The following is a 19,181-nucleotide window of genomic DNA, read 5'->3' on the forward strand; positions in this document are numbered from 1 at the left end:
TAGTTTTTGTTAATGCAGAGAGTGATGGGTACTTGGAATGCACTTCCAGGGGTAGAGATTGAGGCTGATACATTGGTGACATTTCAAAGACTCTGTGGTAGGCACATGGATGTAAAAAATAAGGGGATTATGGACTGTGAGAGAAGGAAGTTTAGAGCATAGATTCTCATCGTGGGACGTAGGAATATTTTGGGAAATAATTAAAAAGTTGGTTTGAAAAAATAAAACAAATATATTGGCGTGAAAGATGTGACTTGGCAACACTCAGTACAACACAATTGTGATAACTTGCAAGTAAAATCACTTCGTTCTTTTTATTTTCATAATTATTTTGCTCTTCTGATGTTTATCTTATTTTTACTGTTGTTATCCTTGGTTAACATTATAATTATATTTTTTTTCTGACTGCTCTTATTATTATCCATTCCAAATTATCTCATTGGTGACAAAGATTCCAAATTATATCAACAATCTTGTCTCCATCCATACCCCTTTACTTTTTAGTTCAGTAGTGAGTGAAACCTGTATTGTATGTATCTTTGTGCACTAGCATATAGATGGGGGAGAGGGGCAGGGGTCTTCCCCAGATGCCAAAATCGGGGAAAAAAGTGACCCCAGAGAGTAAAGCATGAGGCAAGCGCAGTTTTGATGCACTCTCTGCGAGAAAAAATGTCAGAAACCGCGCTAGAGCTTTTTTTTCTTTTTTTTGGGGTCAATATTCTTCCTTTGATTTGATCATTATTTTTATTACATTTTCAATTCTAAGACATAATAAAATATTGATTAATTGGTTTCAAAGAGCTTGCGCTGTTGTATTAATCTGTTTCAGAGAGCTCGCGCTGTTGTATATTCAAAATGACCAGACCAAGCTAGCAAAAGGTTTGTCAATATCCAGTGGAGTTAATAAAGTTGGATTTATATCTGCTGTACATGATGAAAGTGCAACTTTTTTCCTATTTTGCTAAGACTTTGACAAATGAATCTTTTTTTTTTTAATTTATTTTTCACACAGTGAACCATATCAATCAAAATACATGCAAACATTTCCCTCTTAAATATACACAGTGGCACTTTCTCCCCTTTTTCCCCCCTACCTTCCCTCCCCCCTTCCCACCCCCCTCCAAACCCATTTAATGTTCAACATATACAATACAATAAAACCATTAAACAATGTCATCACACAATGAAAATAAACAAGAAAATTGTGTATCTACTTTTACACACTGGATCAAGTCATTTTGTCTTCTTATCATTTTAGGTCCAAGGCAAGCCCTCTCTGTTGTGTTCCATGTATGGTTCCCAAATTTGTTCAAATAATGTGACTTTATTTTTTAAATTATATGTTTTTTTCCAATGGAATATATTTATTCATTTCTATGTACCATTGCTGCACTCTCAGGCCCTCTTCTGATTTCCAAGTTGACATTATACATTTTTTTGCGACAGCTAAGGCTATCATAATAAAAATGTTTTGCGCTTCATCCAGTTTGAGGCCTAATTCATTACTTATATTACTTAGAAGAAAGATCTCTGGATTTTTTGGTATGTTGCTTTTTGTGATTTTATTTAATACCTGATTTAGATCTTCCCAAAACTTTTTCACTTTCTCACATGCCCAAATTGCATGTACTGTTGTTCTCATTTCCTTCTTACAGCGAAAACATCTATCTGATAATGTTGGATCCATTTATTTAACTTTTGGGGTGTGATATACAACCTGTGTAACCAATTATATTGTATCATGCATAACCTCATGTTTATTATATTCTTCATAGTTCCAGAGCATAACTTTTCCCATTTTTCATTTTTTACCTTTATGTTTAAATCTTTTTCCCACTTTTGTTTGGGTTGTAGCTTATTTCATCATTTTCCTTCTCTTGCAGCTTGATGTACATGTTTGTTATAAATCTTTTAATTATCATTGTGTCTGCAATCACATATTCAAAGCTGCTTCCTTCTGGTAACCTCAGCTTGCTTCCCAATTTGTCCTTTAAGTAGGTTTTCAGTTGGTGGTATGCAAACATTGTACCATGAGTTATTCCATATTTGTACTTCATTTGTTCAAATGATAATAAATTATGTCCCAAAAAACAATTTTCTATTCTTTTAATTCCTTTTCTCTCCCATTCTCTAAAGGAAAGGTTATCTATTGTGAAAGGGATTAGTTGATTTTGCATCAATAATAATTTTGGTAGTTGGTCATTTGTTTTTTTTCCTTTCTAAGTGGATCTTCTTCCATATATTGAGTAAGTGATGCAGTACAGGTGAGCTTTTATATTGCACCAGCTTTTTATCCCACTTATACAGTATATGTTCCGGTACCCTCTTCCCTATTTTATCTAACTCTATCTTCGTCCAATCTGGTTCTTCCCTTGTCTGATAAATACCTTAATTGTGCTGCTCTATAATAATTTTTAAAGTTTCTACCCTGTCAAAGGCTTTTTCTGCATCTAAAGCAACAGCCACTATTGGCGTCTTATTTCCTTGAACTGCATGAATTAAATTAATGAACTTACAGACTGTTCGTCTTTTGTTAATAAATCCAGTTTGATCTTGTTTTACTATTTTAGATACACAATCGGCCAATCTGTTTGCTAATAATTTTGCTATTATCTTATAATCTGAATTAAGTAGAGATATTGGTCTATATGATGCTGGTGTTAGTGGATCATTCTCCATCTTTGGTATTACTGTAATTATTACTGTCTTACATGAATCTGGCAAGTTTTGTGTTTCTTCTATCTGGTTCATTACTTCCAGGAAAGGAAGAATTAATAACTCTTTATATGTTTTATAGAATTCTATTGGGAATCCATCCTCTCCAGGCGTTTTATTATTTGGCAGATTTTTTAATATATCCTGTATTTCCTCTATTTCAAATGGTTTTATCAGCTTGTTTTGCTCCTCTTCTTGCAATTTCGGCAGTTCAATTTTAGCTAAAAATTCTTCTATTTTGTCTTCTTTCCCCTTTAGTTTGGTATAATTGTTCATAAAATTCCTTAAAGTTCTCATTAATCTCCATTGGATTATATGTAATTTGTTTGTCCTTTTTCCTTGATGCCAATACGATTCTTTTAGCTTGTTCTGTTTTAAGTTGCCAGGCTAATATTTTGTGTGTTTTTTTTCTCCTAGCTCGTAATACTTTTGCTTTATTTTCATTATGTTCTTCTCCACCGTATACATTTGTAATGTTTCATATTTTACTTTTTTGTCCGCCAATTCTCTTCTTTTTGTTATATCTTCCCTTGTTGCTAGTTCTTTTTCTGTACTTACTATCTCCCTTTCCAACTGTTCTATTTCCCGATTGTAGTCCTTTTTCATCTTAGTTACATAACTTATTATCTGCCCTCTAATGAAGGCTTTCATTGCATCCCATAATATAAATTTGCCTTTCACTGATTTCGTATTTATTTCAAAGTACATTTTAATTTGGCGTTCAATAAATTCTCAAAATTCCTTTCTTTTAAGTAGCATGGAGTTTAATCTCCATCTATATGTTCTTGGTGGGATGTCCTCCAGTTCTATTGCTAATAACAGGGGTGAATGATCAGATAGCAATCTAGCTTTATATTCAGTTTTTCTAACTCTCCCTTGAATATGGGCTGACGACAAAAACATATCAATCTTTCAGAATGTTTTATGCCTACTCGAATAATATGAGTATTCCTTCTCCCTTGGGTGCTGCCTCCTCCATATATCCATAAGTTTCATTTCCTGCATTGATTTAACCATAAATTTGGCCACTTTATTCTTTTTGCTAGTCTTTTGTCCAGGTTTATCCAACTTTGGGTCCAAATTAAGGTTAAAATCCCCTCCTATCAATATATTCCCCTGCGTATCTACAATCTTCAAAAAAATATCTTGCATAAACTTTTGATCCTCTTCATTAGGTGCAATATATTGACCAAATTCCAGAGTTATGAATATATCTGACATTTTAACATTACTTATCTCCCTGCTGGATCTATTATTTCCTCCTCTATTTTGATTGGTACATTTTTATTGATTAATATAGCTACACCTCTGGCTTTTGAATTATATGATGCTGCCGCTATGTGTTCTACCCAATCTCTCCTTAATTTATTATGTTCCACTTCAGTTAGATGCATTTCCTGCACAAATGCTATGTCTATTTTTTTCTTTTTTCAGGAAATTTAATAGCCTTTTTCGTTTAATTTGGTTATGTATTCCATTAATATTTATAGTCATATAGTTCAACATGGCCATCTCATATTCTGATTACACCTCATTTCTGCTTCCTCACCACCACCTTCCCCCTTTTGAACTCAATGTATGACAACACTTCTAAAATATAAAATACTTCAACAACTCCCACATCTAAAATTCCCTTAACCCCAAGTGTTCCCCCCCCCCTCTGTGTTGCCCCTTGTCCCTTGACAGGCAACCACAACTCCCCTCTCCATTTGGATTGCGAACCCGCTCGCAAGCGTCAACTGATTTCGCAGTGACTGTTATTCTCTCCCACACAACCCTCTCCAGAAAAGACTTTTATCTTCACATTTAACAACGCTCACCCTCTTTTTTCCCCCCTTACTTCCTTTCTTCCCTTTTCTTTCCCTTCTTTAGATCTTACTTATACATTATTTTTACATCTTTCTATGTAGTTTGTCATCATTCTTCGTTCTTGTTACATCTCTTCATCTCTCCTTCTGTCCTGCAGGCATTCTGCAAATTTTCGTGCTTTCTCCAGATCCGACAACAGTCTCTTTTGCTCCCCTGGGATAAATATTTTAAGCACAGCTGGATATCTTAACATAAATTTATAGCCTTTTTTCCATAGGATCGATTTTGCTGTGTTAAACTCCTTCCTCTTCTTTAGGAGTTCAAAACTTACGTCTGGGTAAAAAAATCTTTTTTGACCCTTGTATTCCAATGGTTTTTTGTCTTCTCTAATTTTATTCCTTGCCCACTCCAGTATATTTTAGCTTGTCGTATATCTCAGAAATTCTACTAAAACAGATCTTGGTTTTTGTTGTGACTGTGGTTTCGGGGCTAGTGTTCTGTGTGCCCTTTCTATTTCCATTCCTTCCTGTATTTCTGGCATTCCCAGGATCTTTGGGATCTATTCTTTTATAAATTCTTTCATATTTGTGCCTTCTTCATCTTCCTTTAGGCCCACTATCTTTATGTTATTTTACCTACTATAGTTTTCCATTATATCCATCTTCTGAGCTAACCACTCTTGTGACACTTTAACTTTTGTGCCACTTTCTTCCAATTTTCTTAAGTCAATCACTTCAATTTCTACAGCCGTTTCTCGTTCTTCCACATTTTCTAATCTTCCCTATTTCTGTTATGACCAGCTCTATTCTTCTCACTTTTTCTTCTGTACTTTTCATTTTTCTTTTCATTTCACTAAATTCTAATGTCAACCATTCTTTTAATGCTCTCATTTGTTCTTGAACATTTTTTTGATCTATATACTCTCCATCTATTTTACCTGCAGAGCTTGTTCTCCTCCTCCTCCTCCACCTCCTCCTCCTCCACCTCCTCCTCCTCCTCCTCTTCTTCTTCTTTCCTGTCGCTTTCCTCTTCTTCCAGCTGAGAGTCCTGCTGTTGGGCATCTCTCAGCTGGTCACGCTGTGTTAGTTCGCTCCTCAGCTGGGCCCCCCTCCTGTTGGTGTTTTCTTTTTCCTTAGTGTGTGCATTGTGCACTTCTGTTTGGCTCAGAGACATTTCAGCAGTCGGGAGGTCACGATTCTGCGGGGTCGTCACCAACCTTGGGGTGCAGGCTCATTTCTCCATGACGGCTCCCTGTTTCTTCATGCGGGTAAGGCCTTCTCCTTTCTCTTCCGGTGACTTTTCTTTTTTTTTCCCATTGTTTTGCTTTTTTCTTCTTGGGTGCCATTTTCTTTCTTTTCTCCACAACTTTATCTTTTATTTGTTATGTTTCGTGTTTCTTGAACTTTGTGTTTTCTTCACTTTATTTCTTCTTTTCTGGAGAGGGCTGGTATTCTCCTACCAGCCATTTCACCATCACATGACTCCTCTGACAAATGAATCTTGGGCTCTATTTGCACCTCCTTGAGAAAATGTTTAGCAAAGCAGATTTTATTGTTTTAACAAAGACACTCGGCCAGAAGTGTCTGATTTGAGCAAAGCTCTTACATTTTAAATGAGATCTGTTTTGTGAAGTGTTTGTGACGTACACTACTCCCACAATCTAGCTCCTTCAAAAACATAACTAGATACAATATAAAATATGATATAATCCATTACACAGTGAGGCCCTGTTATTGGCATAGGTGAGATATATTGATCAGGAAGAGTTTCAAGAAGAGATGTTGTTTTGTGAATCATTGGAAACATTTACTTCTGCAGTTGGTATCTACAGCAAGCTCAAAAATTATTTGGATGAAAATGAAATACCAAAAGGAAACATTGTATCTTGTGCTGCAGATGGTGCTCCTGCTATGATGGGTTTAAAAAAAGGATGTTTAAAATTAATGAAGAATGGAAGTCCAAACATGTTGGTTGTGCATTGTGTTATTCATTGAAAAAACTTAATTGCCAAGAAAGTTTCCCTTGATCTTCACAAGATGCTGCATTCTATGATCAAGTGTATCAATGCCATCAAAGTTGATGCCAAATGTGAATGTCTATTTAAGCAGTTTTGTGTCAATAAAAATGCAGAACTGAAATAAGGTGGTTGTCAAAGGGAAACTGCTTCAAAAGGTTTATGGAACTGTTTGATCTCCTCAATGAGTTTTCTGCAAGAAATTTAAGTCAATTCTAATGGCTGAATAAGTGTGAGGTAACTAATGCTGCTACAAATGTTATTGTTGACCATTTGAAAATGTTGGTTTCCGACTTCAGTGATAGACTTTGTGATTTAAAGGCAATGGATTTTCACTCTTGATTAACTCAACCATTGCTAGTGGACATGTTGGGTGCTACCAATTGCCCCAATAATGCACAGACAAAGACTGAGGGGAACGATAGACTTTATTACATCAGAGATTGCTGGCCCGGGTTAAGGCGAGGGAAATGAGGAGAGGAAGAGGGGACTCGACCTTTATGGCCTGGGTCACATGGGAGGAGTCTAAGAGAGGATGTCATCAGGAGGGCAGGCCAGCTTGTGCATACAACCGTATCATTACATTCACCCCCTCTTTTTAAATAGAAACCACTGGTAACAAACATGAGAAGAAGAAAGAAACAAGTAGGTGGGAGAAAGCTCCTTCAGACTAGAGCTTTAGTTGCATGGACGACCTCCTCCTTCCTCCGGACCGCCGAGGGGCCGGTGTGTCCGAATGCTGCTCCTCTGGAGGGGGGGACCGCCGCGGGAGAATCTGGGATGGGGAATGCTGGGGACGGGGTGCTAGCAGGAAACTCCCAAGGGAGTGTGTGGTCTGCTGCTACACTGGGGGTTGGCTTCTGGAGGTCTGGTGGAGAGACAGGAGGCTCAGACTCCAGGACTGTGCTCTTGTGCAGTGCGATCAGATCTCCAGTATGGTGTGTGGCCGGCAGGGCCGCTTCAGGGTCTCTGGCCCTCGCCAGGTCTCGGATCGGTATAGTGTCCTCGTGGCCATCAGGGTACCTCACAAACACGTATTGTGGGTTGGTGTGAACGCGGTGCACCACTTCCAATAGTGGGTCCATCTTATGGCCCCCATCGTGCTTCCATAGGGAAAGCTAAAAGGCGTTCATTTGTGGTTGTGTTAATGGTGGTGCATAGCAACGACCAGATGGCATGGAGAGCCTCGCACAAAGCGTCCTGCCAGCGGGACACTGGCATGTTCTTAGACCTGAGGGCCCAATCCTTATCTGAAGGAATGGGATTTAAAGGGTTTGATATCAATTGAAGATTGTTTTGAGGCAGGTTAATTTCTTTCATTTGATAGGCTTAGGGAGAAGTTTGGGATATCACAAAATACATTGTTTGCCTATTATCAAGTATGTGATTTTTTAATGAATAGTTTTGGTCGAGAAATGATGTTACCAATACAATCGAAGTAGGAAATATCGCTTATGGATAAGGGAAAGAAAGGGTTGGTTTCTGAAATATATTCTTTGTTACAGTCAAAAATGAAGAAGGTAGGTGTATTGAGAATGAGAGATAAATGGGAACAGGAGTTATCTACTTCTATTTCTGAGGAAGAATGCTCAGATTTATGTTTGCATAGTATCACAAAATTAGTTAATGTGCGTTATAGTTTAGACAATTATAATTTTTTTGCATCAGTTGTATTTAACTCCTGAAAAGTTAAAGGGGTATGGTTTTAGAGATTCTAATCTGTGCTTTCGGTGTGGAGATCAGATAGGTACTTTTGTTCATTCTGTGTGGAATTGTACAAAGGTTAAGCCTTTTTTGGAAAAAATTATAAAATTTTTGTGAGATTTATTTCAAATAGATTTGCATGTGGATCTGTAGTTGTATTTATTAGAATATATGAATCCATTAACAGTGCGTTTGGATAAATCTTGGATTGCATTTATTTGGTTGAGCTTGGCAGTAGCTAGGAAGTGTATAGCGGTAACTTAGAAAAATGATGCAGAGTTGAGTGTACAGAGGTGGCATATTGAAATTCAATCATGTTTATGATTAGAGAAAATTACATATAATTTGAGAAAAAATTATTCTTTTTTGAAAAAATGTGGACTCCATATTTGAAATGTATGAATTTGGACATATAAATATTTTTTTAACATTTTTGTTTGAATTGCTGAAATGATGTATTGTAACCTAACCCATTTTATTTGTTTGTTTTAATACTTTTCTTTGTGTATGTTAAGCTCCGGGGCAGGGGGGAGGGAGGGATAGTAAGATAGTGGGTTGGAGGGTGGGGGTTATAGGGGAGTAATTTAGAGGCATTTTTTTAATTAGTGTATTTTATGCTTGTATTTTGTAAAATTTTAAATAAACCTTTTTTAAAAAAAAGTCCTGAGGGCCAGGAGCACCGCCTCCCTTTCCACCTGGCCATCACCCCTGGGGTTATAGCTGGTGGTCCTGCTGGTGGCTATACCTCTGGCTAGGAAGTACTGTCGCAGCTCCTCATTCATGAATGAGGACCCCCGGTCGCTGTGAATTTAGTCAGGGTACCCGAACAGAGTGAAAATGCTATGCAGTGCCTTGATAACCGTCAATGAGGTCATATCCGGGCAGGGAATAGCAAAGGGGATCCTGGAGAATTTGTCCACCACCGTCAGGAAATAGGCATTCCTATTGAAGGTCGGAAGGGGGCCCTTGAAATCAACACTGAGTTGTTCGAAGGGGTGTGGGCTTTATTGGTGTAATTGGGCACCCATTGTGCAGAGTAAGAAAACAGCACCAGGCATCTTCAGCGTGTTTGGGACAGGGAACTCCATGAGTGATTGCATGCAGTCGGGGTTCGGGGCAATGAGACCATGTGCCACAACGCATCCAGGAAGGGCCAGGCAATCTGTATTGAACATGCACTTGTCCTTATTGTTTGTCAAGTTGAGGGACTTAGCCATATGCAAGAACTTGGTGAGGTTTGCGTTGTGGCCCTGCTGGTCGTGGCTGCAGATGATGACATTGTCAAGATATGGAAACGTTGCCATCAGCTTGTGCTCCTCCACCATCCCAAAAGCAGAGACGCCATTAGTTACACCAAAAGGCACCCGCAGGAAGTGGAATAGTTTTCCATCAGCCTCAAATCCGATGTAGATTCGATTGCTGGGACGGAGGGGGAGTTGATAGTCAGCCGACTTGAGGTCAATGGTGAAAAAAATCTCTGTATTGCGCACCTTTATTGAACAAGTCGGCTATCCGGGGTAGGGGGTACATGTCCAACTGGATAAAGTGGTTGATGGTTTAACTATAGCCCGCCACTCTGACCACGAGGTCCTGCACCCTCCAGGGACTGGTGCTAAAGGCTATGATCCCCTCAGCCAGGAGTCGTTGAACCTCAGCCCAGATGAACTGCATATCCTCTGTGCTATAGTGCCTACGCTTGGTGCCGATTAGTTTGCAGTCCAGAGTGAGGTTCGCGAATAATGACGGAGGGGCCACCCACAGGGTGGTGAGACTGCAGGACAGTGCAGGAGACTGGGTACCTGGTTGGGGGGTGGGGTCCAAAAGCTGGGGGTTGTGAACAGTCAGCGGCAGTTGGGGACCCCCGAACGCCATTGTCACACTCTTGAACTGACTCTGGAAGTCAAGGCCCAGAAAGATCAGTGCACAGAGCTGGGGCATAATCAACAGTACAAAGTCATTGTAACACTCCCCCCTCCCCCCCACCATTAGAAACACTACGCAGTACCCCCGGATACAAGTTTGTTGGTCCTTCGCTGCCATTGGTACTGATCTGGTCATCGGCCTGACAGGAAGGGAGAGTCTACAGACCATGTCAGAATGGACAAAACTTTCGGTACTGCCACTGTCAAAGAGGCAGTTTGTCTTGTGCCCATTCACCTCGACTACATCATTGAGTTCGTGATCGGGTGGGGGGTGGCTTGATTCAGGGTGATTGATGCCAATACAGGCATCTCATCGTCGTCGGTGGGGAGGCCCTCCCAAGATGGCGACCTCCATGTTGACCAGAAGAAGGAAGAAGTAGAGTCGTGGCAGGCGGAAATGAAGTCATCGTAGGGATAGGCTGCAGCGTAGAGGTTGGGAGCAGGTAAGATGGCGCCCCTTTACCTCGCACACGGTCAGCACCGGAAGCCCTCGGGTACACACACTGTGTTGCTCCTGGACAGAGTTCTGGACCTGCAGACCTTCCCCTTCTTCCTGCAGCCCAAGCAGGTGGCTCCTTTCGTGGGGCAGAGGCGTCTCGAGTGCCTAGCCTCCCACAGAAGTTGCACCATGGTGATGCTGGTGTCACTGCAGCAGTGACCCCCCCCCGACGCTTAGTCCCAGGATGGCAGCCCTTGTGGCGAGACGTACATAGTAGGCCCACTTCTGCCCACAATTGACTCCGCATGGCGCTGGGCCGAGTCTCGAATCCTGACCAGGTTGATCGCCTTTTTTAGCAGGAGTTGATCCTCTTCGAGGAGATGCTGTCGAATATAGTCTGACCTCAACCCTGACACACAGGCATCCCGGATCAGGTATTCCACGCGTTGGTCAACAATATCGTGGCTGAGGGATTCCCCAGATAGTCTTTTCCTAGTGTGACCAAGGACCAAATGAATTCCACAGCAGACTCACCAGGCTGTTGCTTTCTGGACGCCAGCAGGTAACGGGAGTAAACTTCGTTCACCTTTGGGTTGTACAGCGTCCGTAGTTCAGCCATGGCCTCAGTGTAGGTCGTGCTGCTCTGGATGGCCTGGTAAGCCCTCTGGCCGACTCGCGCCTATAGGATTTTCAATTTCTTTTCGTCGGAATCGACCACTTTAGCGTCGGCGTCAAGGAAATTATTAAAGTAGTTCACCCACTCTTCAAAAGGTTCAGGTGCACTCGGGTCTTGGTGGATCTACTTCTAGCCGTTCAGGGCGCAGCAACTTTTCCATTACTGGAGACCTTCAAAAATCTAGTGTAATAAATTGTTGGGCGCTACCAGTTGCCCCAATAATACACAGACAAAGACTAAGGGGAACGATAGGCTTTATTACACTAGGGATTGCTGGCCCAGGTTAAGGCTAGGGAAATGAGGAGAGGAAGAGGGGACTCGACCTTTATGGCCTGGGTCACATGGGAAGAGTCCAGGGAGGATGTCATCCGGAGGGCGGGTCAGCCAGTACACACAACCATATCATTACAGGACGTATCTGAAGTTCCAGTGCAATACCAAGAGGAGTTATCTGAGTTGCAACATAATGAATTTGTGAAAACTCTGTTCAAAGTCAAAGGAGCCATGATGTGGCTGTCTAATGAGATTGAAAATAAGTACAACTTTAGCAAACGAACTATTAATACATTTTCCATCGTCTTATTTAGTATTTAGTAGATTCAGCGTGCAGCTGACGTGGACATTTACCCCCTCCATAAATCTTCGTCCGCGAAGCCAAGCCAAAGATTTAGTAGAATGTGGCTTCAGTGCTGTTTGTGATTTGCTAAGAGAAACTGACTGGAAATTACAAAACATGGAAATTTAAGGTTGAAACTAACAAAATGAGTCCCTCGAATCAAAATAAAATCTGCAGCCAGCGTCAGGGGCAAGTGATTGACAATTGTTGAATGTGTGTTTGAGATGGTTGCCATATTGAAGTAGTTGTTGACTATGAAATATGTGTTCCAGTGTATTCCCGACCTTAATTGCATTGAAATACACTCAGTAAATTATTTAGTTAAAACTTCTTTTGAATATTAAACTTTTTTCCGCTAATGGTGGGGTGTATGTTTTTTATATAAAATTGAAGTGGGGCCCAAGGCAAAAAAAGTTGAGAACCCCTGGGTTAGAGTGATCACGGAGTAGATTTATGTAAGACAGCACAATGTTGTGGGCCAAAGGGTCTGCAGTGCTGTGTTGATATATGTTCTGTGTTCTCACCCTACATGGGCTGGGCCTCATCATTCACACATTTGACATACACTCACAACATAGACACCCTGCATCAAGTCCTTTTAAGAGAGGTGATTTCCAAATGGACAGGGGAAGATGTTTAATGAAGAACATTTTAGAATATTTGTTCTGGAATAAATATATTTTCCACATTCTTTCTTGGAAATTCCTGACCCATGATAGTTCAAACTGGTATTGGGAAGCCACCCATACAGAAGATAACGCATACACTATTCACATGTCTGGCCTTTCAGTCCCATTTGTGGAAGAGCCTGCAGTCTCCACATTGGCCTATCAGTCATCTCAAAGCCCACAGTACCTGAATAGAAGCAAGTCATTCTCCAACCTAAAGGACCGTCTGAGAAGAAGACAATGAACCTGATGTTTGTTTTTCTCCTCATTTGGAACTGACACTGGGTGAAGTGCCTGAGCTCAATTATGCAGATCGCCCTAAAAGTATCAATCCCTACACACCTATTGCATTGAATTCTGGTGTTTTGGTGCTTCCAGACTTCAGTAGTTTCTTATAAGTGATCTCTTGCTTTGGGTTGGCCGCTGATGAATTTCCTTCTCCAGGAATACAGAAGCACGATGCAGCTGTACTTCCTCATCTGGCTGGGTTCCCAGAAAGACAAGTGGTGTATTTGATAATCCCAAAGATGAAAGCTGGCAGAGCTCCATTTGTCCATCCTGCTTTACTCTGTTGATTGGGGAGCAGTAACGTGCTCAAAACAGATTGTGCCGTGGAAGCTTGTTGCAACAACTTGCGCCTACCTGCTGCTGAATGTGAGGGAATAAATAAAAAGTAAAATGAGAAAAACTCGCAATGCTATTTCAATGTCTTATCCTTATGGGATTCCAAAGTGCCTCCCAGGCTAAGAGGTCCTTCAGAGATAATCATTATTGTTATAATTAAAGAATCGTGGGAGGTAAATTCCACAACACGAGCTTCCACAAACAGCAAAATAAGAGGTTGAAGTGAAATTTGTTGAGAGATATTGTGGGAGCTCGGGACATTTGGCAAGTGCTGTGATACCTTTTGAGAGTATGGACAGGGGGTCATTTGACAAAAAGTAACCCATAAGTTTATGAGACCTCCAATCTCCCTCTCTCTCTCTATTCCCCTATAGTTTCCCAGGATCTCACCTCAGATGCCAGATGACACTCTCACTGTTTCTTTGTGCATTGGCACTGGTTTAAAAAGAAAAGAGAATTCCTTTCTTGAAAACTTGGTGGAAAATAGCAGATGCTCTAACAAGGATAGCAGGGGTTTAATATTTTGCCAGGCCAACAGCAAATTTATACACATGCTGCCTTATCTGTGTGCAACATACAAGACACTTGCTGAGTTAGCAACAGTGTGAAGAATGCTGATTTACCATTTCCTTCTGAAGACGGCAACAGTAACACATAAGAAAGTTATTCCATTGAATAACTATTGAAACACTAATTCTGGTCCTTAGTTTTCCTCCCTAATATTTACTGAAACTCTTTTCTTTTCAGAGCACTGAAATTCTCAACACTGCAATTCTAACTGGCAAATCTGTGGCAGTTCCTGTAAAAGTCATTGTGGTGGAGGAAGACAGCACCTTGACAGATGTCTCGGAATTTGTGACATGCAAATCATCAGACCAAAATGTGCTGAAGGTATGTTGACGTAACTTTGTTGTTCTGACAATTCAATACTGCGGAATGCAGTCTCTACCTTTGTTCTCCTCTGTGTGGTTTTGATGTAAAGGCAATTAATTAATGTTGAAGAAGTATGAAAGTGAGAACTTGTGTTCTAATTTCAAGAGCAGAAAATCTTTAGTTTGCACTAAGGTGCATTTCAGTAGTCAAGCTTCTATGACAGAGCTTGGAAGCCATTTTACTCATTGATGCGTGATCTTTTCTTTTTCAATATTTTTATTGAAAAATAGAGTCCCATAAGAATACATGCTAAAAGTCAAAAAATAGTGCATTACACTATTACCAAGGTACCCACGTTCTCAATTAAATAAATAATATTACAGTAATATTTTATTATTTAAAAAAAATCTAAACCCTCTTCCAGAAATGAAGCTGTTTGGCAAGGAGAGGGGAAAAAAATCCTAATCGAAGGAATAAATGACCTTATTAGTCACTTCTGCGTTCGTATTAAATCGGAGAATCTTAAAATATTTCATAAAAGGTCCCCACAGTGTTTGAAAATTTGAATTCAAATAGGAAATTGAGCATCTGATCTTCTCTAAATTTAAACGTGACATGATGTCACGTAGCCATTGAGCATGAGTCGGTAGAGCTTGATCTTTGATGGGCTTGAAGGTGTATCTGTTCTTTGGATTAAGTAGCCAAGCTGATTTGGATTATTCAGCACATAAAAAACACTGATGTTTGGGAAGCAATGTGGTGGGAGAGAATCCAGCATGGAGGTCTTTATTCTCATCTCTGAAAACATCCTTGATTGCAGAAGTAGTGAAGGAAGTTTGCCAACTGCACACAAGTTACTTAGATTAGAAAGGGTTGAAATTGTGCCTTAAAATAATGCTTGGAAGTTATTTATGTGATAAATAGCTGGCAATTTAAGGAGCTATCACATCTTCACCTATATTTATTTGTCTACTTCAGATTTTGCAATTGATATTTAGGCCGATTAATGGGTAGGAAAAGATATGGGTCCAATGCAAGCAAACATGAATAGGTTAGATAGATAACTTGGTTTCCATGCCTTGTCAATGGCTCAGGCCACTGGATGTTGCAGGATTTACTGCATTTCTCTAACACTTCTGTGTATTTACTACAATCACAGCATCTGCAAACTTTCTTATTTCACTGCCATGGTCAAGTTGGGCCGAAAGGCCTATATCCACACTGTAAAACTGTATGACCCTTGACGATGGGCTAAAATTTCACAAAATAGAACCTATTGAGAGGCTGACTGAAATCTCATAACTTAAATCAAGTCAAGTTTATTGCCATCTGGTTGCACAAATAAAAAAAAAACGGACAAAAAAAGTGCTCTCCAGTCCGTGGTGCAAAACATGGCAGTCACACACCCAGACACAACAAACATACAGGCAAACAATAAACATACAGGATAAGTATAAATAAAGAATGAAGTTTTGTAAATATGAGAGACTCATATGTTAGTGTGAGGATTTCCTTTGGTTGTTCATCATTCTCACTGTCTGTGGGAAGAAGCTGTCCCTCAGCCTGGTGGTACTGGCTCCAATCTCTTTACCAGCAGGAGAAGCTGAAAAATGCTATGGGTGGAGTGGAATGGGGTCCTCAGTGATTTTTGCGTCCCTCTTCAGACAACAATCTCGGTAGATCATGTTGATGGGGGAAGAGGGAGAATCTGCTGCTCCTGTGGTCCTGTAGATTGATCTCCGATCCAATTCTCTGCGGTACCCGCACCATATTATGATGCAGCCAGCTCTCGACAGAGCTCTTGGAGAAGGTTGACATTATGGTGGCTGGCAGTCTCAGGAAGTGCTGCTTCACCTTCCTGACAAGTGAGGAGATGCTGTGTATCCACGAAACATCGCTAGTTCAGTGAACTCCAAGGAACTTGGTGCTCTCTGCTTTCTCCACTACTGAGTTATTGACGTGCAGTAGAGGGTGGTCATTCCTAGTCCTTCTGAAGTCCATCTCCTTCATATTGTCCACGTTGAGACTCAGGTTGTAACTCTCAGTTCACACTCCAAGATTTTCCCCCTCTTCTCTATAGTGCGACTCATCCTATATATCATTCGGAGAAGTACAGATCAGAATTTATTGTCGTGAACAAGTCATGAAATTTGCTGTTTCACAGCAGCATCAGAGTGCATCTTATGACATTACTATAAATAAAAAAATAGTAGTGTGTGAAGTAAATGGGTGAATAAGATTGCTGGATAAACTCTTGAAACCCGCATGGACTAGATGGGCCAAATTATGCCATAAGGGAATAATATATAAATATAACCAGCACCCCATTTGGAGAGGGCGCTGCACTGTCAAAATGGTGTAAGGTCTGTCAGATTACTGCAGGAGAGCAGATGAAGCCTTGCACACCTCCAGACCCTCCTGCTGTGAGATTGAGGATAATGAACCAAATTACAAATGATAATCTTGTTTGTAGAAAAGGAGAAAGCCATTGCAGCATTGACTCTGCTACACTGTAGGAATTCAAAGGAATATGTTTGTCAACTCAAAAAGATTAAAGACATTCTAAAATCTCTCAGAGGTAGATCATTATAAAGCACTGGCCGATCGTCTCTAAGTGAGCTTTCCCAATTCAATTTGCAATACTTCACTGCAGGGATCTTGTCATCCCCAGCTTTATCAGCTCTGGACCCTGTTGGTTTGGGAAATATTGTCCTTTAGTGACAGCGAGTCACAATGAGGTGTAATTCCTGATTGAATCCACTTCACAGCAGAAGGTTATGTTGAGTTTGTGGGTTTTTTTCTCTAATAAGCTTTGACATGACCTATGACAAGAAATTAGGTAACGTGCAGAGTTAATGAAGCATACGCAAATGACCTGCATTTCATTGAGGCTGAATCTTTAATAATCTTTAACTGCCGAGGCTGTGACAAAATCACTGTTCAAAAGATTAATTTAACCACTCAACACTTTAATTTGTATGCATGAATAAATTAAATGGCTGCAGTTCATGGCATCAGATGATTAATATGCTGTTCTGGTTATTGTCATGTGTTAGCACAGTTTAATTAATTAAAAATGACCTAAATTGTGCAAATGGTATTTCTGGAAATTGTGGTTGTTCCTTGGGGGATAGGAACAGTAGCTTCTTGGTGAATACAGCTATGGGTTACAAGTGGGGATCAGCACTGACAGCTTCTGTCATGTGGAAAATACAGTGTTCTAATTCAGCTTAAAAGGGCCGGGGAGACGCAAAATGTTCTTTAAGGTAGCTTTTCTGATTTCAGTGATGCATGTATACAAAGGAATTCTGAGGTTATACAATTCCAGTGAAGAGACCTTTTTGTTGTAATCTCCCAATGCTATTCTCCTTCCAGACCAATCTACCTGCTGGAGATATGTTGAGTTTCCCTTTATGTTGCTGTGGGTCTGAGATTGTATGTTTTAAAGTAGTAACCAAAATAATATGGCGAGAACATTCCATGGAATCTTTTGATAATTCAGCAGGGTTAAATAACAACAACTCCTTATTTGACGAAGACCGTAAAGGACAATAAACCTTTGGGTAAGGGACATGACCCTGATTAACGAATCCCAAGGGAATTTGAAGAAATCTACTAATATGGAAAAGTCTGTTCAAATGTTCTGGGAAACTGAAAATTTATCTGTAAAAACATACAACCTGTGAGCCGCGGACACTCTTGGGGTGAAACTAGCTGCTTACGGCAGGGCTTCTTGCTGAAACGGAGTTCTCATGCTTTGCAAAGAGATTAAAAATTTGCTTTAGCAGCTGTATTGGTCTTTGTTTTCAAGCAACCTCAGGTCCACTTTAACAGGCGAACTCTGTTGAATGCTGCCTTGTTGTATGAGAAGTTAAGGCAAGATTTTATTTGAGGCACTGAAGGATAAAGGCTGTTTCTTTTATTGAAGGAGAAAATTATTTGTCGGAGATTTGGAAAAATGAGTTGAGAAACAGATCTAGGTAGAGACGAGAATATAGTTGAGGGACTGAATAGACTAACCTTGTACTTATTTACATACTTAAAATCAGAATGTACTTAAAAAAAACACAAAAATATTAATTAATGTCTGAAATTGGGTAATTTTTCTATTTTTTTCATCACAATTTGAAAGCCCAGACATGAAACCACAGATGTAGATAATGATCTGATCTATATTTCCCAATATTTTTGGATTTTTTTTGTTATTTAATCATATGGAGACTGAATGCATCCAATTCCAACTGTTCTGTGAAACATACATTAGATTAAGTTCAGTTAGTTTTGAATTTATAAAAGGAAGGTTACTGGAGGTCTTAAAGGACATAAAAGTAGAAAACTCATGGGAGCCCTGATCATCTATACCCTTAGAACTGTGAGAAGCTGGGGATAAATGTGTAGGGATCCTGACAGAGACACTTGCATCATCTTTAGCCTCAGGTGAGATATTGGAAGACCAGAGGCTGGCTCATATTGTGCTTTTGTTTAAGAAGGAATGCAAGGACAAGCCAGGAAGCTGCAGGCTGGTAAACCTAACATCAGTGGTGGTAAACGTACTGGAGGGGATTCTGAGGGATAGGATCTATTGGTATTAGGAAAGGGAAAGCTAGATTAGGAAAAGTCAACCTCGTTTTGTGCATGGGAAATCTCTTAAAAATTAGGTTGAGTTTTTTGACTAAAAGAAGAATAGCAATCAGTAGTCAATTTTGTTTAACATGATATTGAGCAAGGCCTTTGATGAGGTCCATGTGGTATGATAGTTTGGAGGTCTGATTGCATGGCATGCAGTCTGAGTTGATCAGCTGGATACAGAATTGACTCGATGGAAGTTACAGGGTAGTAGTGGATTGGTACTTTACAAGTCTGTGATCTGTGGTGCGTCCAAGGGATCAGTGCTGGATCAACTATGGTTTGTCATCTATATTATGAATTTGGATGACAATATAGTTTGCATGATTTATAAGTTTGCAGGTGACACTAAATGTCTTATAATAGACATTGAAGAAATTTACCTGAGATTACAACAGGATCTAGATCAACTATGAAAGCAGTTCAAGGAATAGCAGATGGAATTTAACTCGGACACGGGTGTTGCATCTTTAGAAATTAAACCAGGGCAGGGCC

At 40.0% G+C, this 19,181-nt stretch overlaps 1 protein-coding gene across 3 annotated transcripts in view; it reads left to right on the forward strand.

The window, feature by feature from the left end:
- LOC138761309 (transmembrane protein 132C) overlaps nucleotides 1-19,181 on the forward strand; it is a 988,143-nt gene that overhangs the window by 673,932 nt on the left and 295,030 nt on the right. For all 3 annotated transcript variants that reach the window (XM_069933208.1, XM_069933210.1, XM_069933209.1), the window contains exon 4: nucleotides 13,935-14,078. In XM_069933208.1, the coding sequence (XP_069789309.1) occupies nucleotides 13,935-14,078 (144 nt within the window). The remainder of the gene's footprint in view (nucleotides 1-13,934; nucleotides 14,079-19,181) is intronic.

Source organism: Narcine bancroftii, chromosome 4 (genome assembly GCF_036971445.1).
Source record: "Narcine bancroftii isolate sNarBan1 chromosome 4, sNarBan1.hap1, whole genome shotgun sequence".
NCBI classification, from domain to species: domain Eukaryota; kingdom Metazoa; phylum Chordata; class Chondrichthyes; order Torpediniformes; family Narcinidae; genus Narcine; species Narcine bancroftii.